The following is a 4,443-nucleotide window of genomic DNA, read 5'->3' on the forward strand; positions in this document are numbered from 1 at the left end:
TAGCAAGCCTCTGTTTCTCTAAAAGAAAAAAAAAACAATTGGAATCTAAATTATATTTCAAACCATTGTAAGAATAATTAATACTAAAGGATTTAATTTCAAATAATAAACTGGGTTATTAGTCTAATGGTATTATAAAGGGAAATTGATTTTTTTTTTATTTTACAAAATATTGAATTTATAAATTTTAAATGATACTTCTTTTTAAATTTGATTTCAATCAGCTAAGACAATGCTTTTTCTCTGTGAGGTATTTAATTAACATACCAAAAAGTTAAAAGAAACCACAAAATTTAAAAGTTGCAGTTTTAAAGAAATATGGAAATTGAAATCTTTCCAAAAGAGGATATTGTAGTCTTTAATTTTATTTACTGTCTCAATTTTTTCTAGTACTTTTCAAGTTGTTGAGAGCAGTTGTTTGTTAACATACTCCACAAAATTTAAACTTTCAAGACATGCAATATAATGAGAAGGAAAGTTCACAAAGGAAAATTGACATAGAGGATTAACCAATTGAAGATTTTTGTGAATAAATTGATTTTGTTCACTTCAGTGATAATATCTTTTTTATATTATTAGATATTCCACTTATTATAGATTTTTATTTGCTGTTGCAGAATTTTGTAATGTCTTTATTTTAGAATGCAGTATAGAAGTGAATACTGTTTAAGATGAAGGATGTGAAAATATAAAGTCATAGAGTTTATGGTTTTATTTTGCTTAAAAAATAATAAAATTTTACATCCATAAAATAAATTAATCGGTAAATTATAATTCATGGATACTAATTTGTTTGGTAAATTATTTTGTTTTGCCAAACTCTTTAACTACAAAGACTCCTCTAACAAAAAAAAAATAAACATATTGTTAATCCTTTATCATGAAAAACTAATTAATGGTAATCAAACAATTATAATTTATGTTAATTGTATATATTTTATTAAGAAGTGGCCTTTGCAAAAAAAATAAATATAAAAAAACATGTGACTGATAATATTAGTAGTTTATTCTTTTCTACTATTGTTTTAATGTTATCTAATTACTTTTCATTATAATTCTTTTATAATCTTAATAAAATATAACTGATTTCTGTTTTAATAGTTTCCTTAAATATGGGTTTTTAACAACAAAAATTTCACCATACAATTTTCACAATAAATATTAGAACTAGTTTTATATTAAATGAAAATTAATATGTTTTATTCCAACAATTGTCCGATATAATACAATTCTTGATATTAAAGTGAAAACAAATGCTTTATTTTTTTAAGAAAATTAATTTTTTTTATCCTAAAAACTGCTTTTAACAGAAATACGTAAATTAATATTTCTTTTCAAAGATAAATTGATAAAGTAATTTATGAATTTTTTTTAAAAATTTAATATATTGAATAAAAAGAATTTACATCTATCTTTTTAATGTCCAATAATAATCCCAAACAAACAACTATTACCAAAAGCAAACTATGATTTCTAGTTACCCTATGACTGACTATGACTATGACTAACTAGGAAAATAACATGGTAAACATAATTACCCAAACAGAAACCAAAATGTTCTAAAAATCACACTACTGGGTCTTGAAGCCTGAGGTGCTCGGAGGAGTTGAGGAGGTGTCCAATTCATGGGAAATGATTAACTTGATGGATCTTCCTGCAAATAGTTTATGGGAGATGATCTTGGTGTAGGAATACCAGAAGGATGGGTGGAAATAGGTGCACTAGTATATCTTCCAGGACTCTTAGACGTAAATGGATAGCCTAGCCTTGAATAATCATAATTCAGCATTAGGAGGAATGTTTCAGCTTGTATGGTTTTATCTCCCTGATAACTCTGCCTGATGCTAGGGAACCCCACCTGTAAGAACAGAACAGGTAACAGTTTTTACATTTTGCCTTGGAGATAATTCAAACAAGAATGCAACTTTATCTTGTAGAATTACGTGATCATATATATATTATCTCTGGAATTCCCTAGTCCAAATTCATCAGAGTATGCTGAAAGTGTCAAGACTGAAAACTGATTCTTACAATATATGGAATTCCATCAACACTTGAAATAGCTAAAGGTATAAATGACATTGGAATGGAACTATTCAAGCAGAGTCTGTTCATGACCTCAGCTTGGGTAATAGCCTGTAACATCAAGAAAAGCTAGTATGAGTAATAAAAATCTATATATCTAGAGAACTGTAAGTGTTGACTGGTGACAGATAAAAGACTTTACATTTGATTGGATTTCAGTAGGCTTCTCTAATGGCAAAGCTGAAGAGGTGCTAGCCTGTGTTAATGCAAGTTGCCATCACAACTCCACTCTGACATGTATAAAGAATTAGACTTTGCAAGAAACTTGACAAGTGCATTTACCTGTGATGAAGTGGTAGCAGGGAAAATAGAAGGCACCTGTGGCTGTGATGCTGGAATCTGCAAAGGTTAACTGTCAACTCTGATCACAAATCAGGAATGGTAACTAAGATAGGAAAGACATACACCAATTCTATCAATGCCTAGATAGTAGCTAGATAACAATATACATACAGATTCTCTTTGAGTTATATCAAAGAGACTTGATCTACGATTGCTCTTATCAGTTGAAGATTGTCTCAGATAATACTTCTGCGCATGACTAGCAACCTGGGTCGGTGTCCTGCTGGTCACATAATTCTTAGAAATTCCCTTCCAATCACCTTTTCCAAGCTTTTCCAAACCTTCTAAAAACAATATATGCTCCTCTTCAGTCCAAGGCTTTCCTGAGATGAAAAAAGAAAAACCCTTTGCCATGTGATGCATACATTAATAGAAGAATAAGCATTATCAGTTATTTATCGGCTGCATCAAGCCAAAGTGGAACTGACAGGTGATTCCAAAGAAAAAATTGACAAGTAGGAATCCTTCTTAAAGCACCTTGCATAAGACAAAAGAAAACATGCCTTTTACAAATAGAGTAAAATAACAAACATGTCCCCTTTCCACTCCATATCATTCCATCAGACCCATTAAAAAGAACATATAAAAACAGAAAGACAGATGAGAATTTTTTAAGTGGAGATATATAATTAATAACTAAGGTGAATGTTGTGACATATACCCCTTTTCCTTTCATGTGCTGCCTTGGTATACCCATCTGACATAGAGCCACCATCAACATGATCACGATGATCAGCATCACCTCCTGTGTTCTTTAAAGAATCTAAATTAACCCTTCTCTTAGTGAACTCTTTTTTCTCACTTATATTTACCCCAAACAACTTGACACAACCGCCACCCTTTCCACTACAAGTCCTAGAATTATGGCCATTGTCCCCACAATGAGAACACTTTCTAGCTGCAAATTCCTTCACCATCTATATCTCTTATCAAAATCTGAACTAGACGCACTACAGATATGTTAGATTAAACAGCAGTGATCATCAAGAAAACGACATATTTATATATACAATACACACATATACAGCCTTATTAAGGTTCACGGCACTGATAATTATGGCAACTGCGTTTCTTTCACTATTAAACTTGTTGTTTCCTAAGTTATGCCAAATGGAATCGGAAGATTTGGCCTCTTTTAACAGAGTTGCGCAACTGTCCTTTACTTTTTAATCTATCAGAGTCAACATAAAGAATCCGTTTTGATTCTGTTTCGACGGTTCTGATTTTATAGATTTGCTAGACTATGTTTCATTAGCCGTTGGATCTCCCACTTCTAATATTGTTTTTCCAACTATGATGGGATTATGATGCCTCTTACCTTAAACAAAAATGGAAAACTTGTTCTGGTCATTAAATAATCCGAGAATTTTTCTATTGATTACTTTGACAGATTTTTATTAAATCCTATCTAATTCATCGAATAACCAAGAATTATTATTCTGTGGTAAAATAATAATATGGAACCCTAGATTTTTACTTATACTGTTAGTATAGATTATTCTATTATAAATATTTTTATAATACGAGAAATTTAAAGCTCTATCCTTTTTATATCAAAAATTATATGGATAAGATTGGCTAATAATAGGTAGGATACTTAAAACTCTGTTAATATATGATTAATTTTTAGTTAATTATTTTGTTAAATACTGGAATAGTTGATATTTAATATATTATTTTTTATATTCTGAATATAGTTTTGCACAAATGCATGTAAATATTTACGTGCTGCCTTAATGTACAACCAAATTTCACGCTGTTTATTAAAAAGAATAAACTAATGAAATTAATTTTATAAGGTATTAATAAATTGTCACATATTAATAAAATAGGTTAGACATCTATCAAAATTTAATTGAACACTTTAAGAGCTTAGCTTAAATATAAAATATAATTAATTATAATTATAATGCTGATTTTTAGGATTATTAATTATTATTTAATCAAAAAATATATATTAATTAGTATATTCATTATTTTTATAAACAATTACTAAAAGTATGTGCTATTATTTTA

General features: G+C 29.1%; 1 protein-coding gene across 1 annotated transcript; it reads right to left on the reverse strand.

Annotated features, from left to right (window-relative positions):
* Positions 1 to 1,442: 1,442 nt before the first annotated feature.
* Positions 1,443 to 3,344, reverse strand: LOC112536971 (probable transcription factor At5g61620). The gene is made up of 6 exons (XM_048380054.1): positions 3,089 to 3,344; positions 2,539 to 2,750; positions 2,368 to 2,424; positions 2,228 to 2,281; positions 2,032 to 2,136; positions 1,443 to 1,858 (listed from the first exon to the last, which is right to left on the reverse strand). The coding sequence occupies exons 1-6, from the start codon at positions 3,342 to 3,344 to the stop codon at positions 1,637 to 1,639; spliced, it is 906 nt and encodes a 301-aa protein (XP_048236011.1). The 3' UTR covers positions 1,443 to 1,636.
* Between the last annotated feature and the right edge of the window lie 1,099 nt (positions 3,345 to 4,443).

Source organism: Ricinus communis, chromosome 10 (assembly GCF_019578655.1).
Source record: "Ricinus communis isolate WT05 ecotype wild-type chromosome 10, ASM1957865v1, whole genome shotgun sequence".
Lineage (NCBI taxonomy): Eukaryota > Viridiplantae > Streptophyta > Magnoliopsida > Malpighiales > Euphorbiaceae > Ricinus > Ricinus communis.

What these genes read in the sequence shown, in the direction of transcription:
- LOC112536971 (XM_048380054.1), bottom strand. Translation starts at nt 3,344, where the DNA reads ATGGTGAAGGAATTTGCAGCTAGAAAGTGTTCTCATTGTGGGGACAAT. An exon ending in ATATAACTCAAAGAGAATCT is followed by an intron (nt 2,425 to 2,538) that starts GTATGTATATTG and finishes TAACCTTTGCAG; the next exon opens with ATTCCAGCATCACAGCCACA. An exon ending in TTGATGGAATTCCATATATT is followed by an intron (nt 1,859 to 2,031) that starts GTAAGAATCAGT and finishes CTGTTCTTACAG; the next exon opens with GTGGGGTTCCCTAGCATCAG.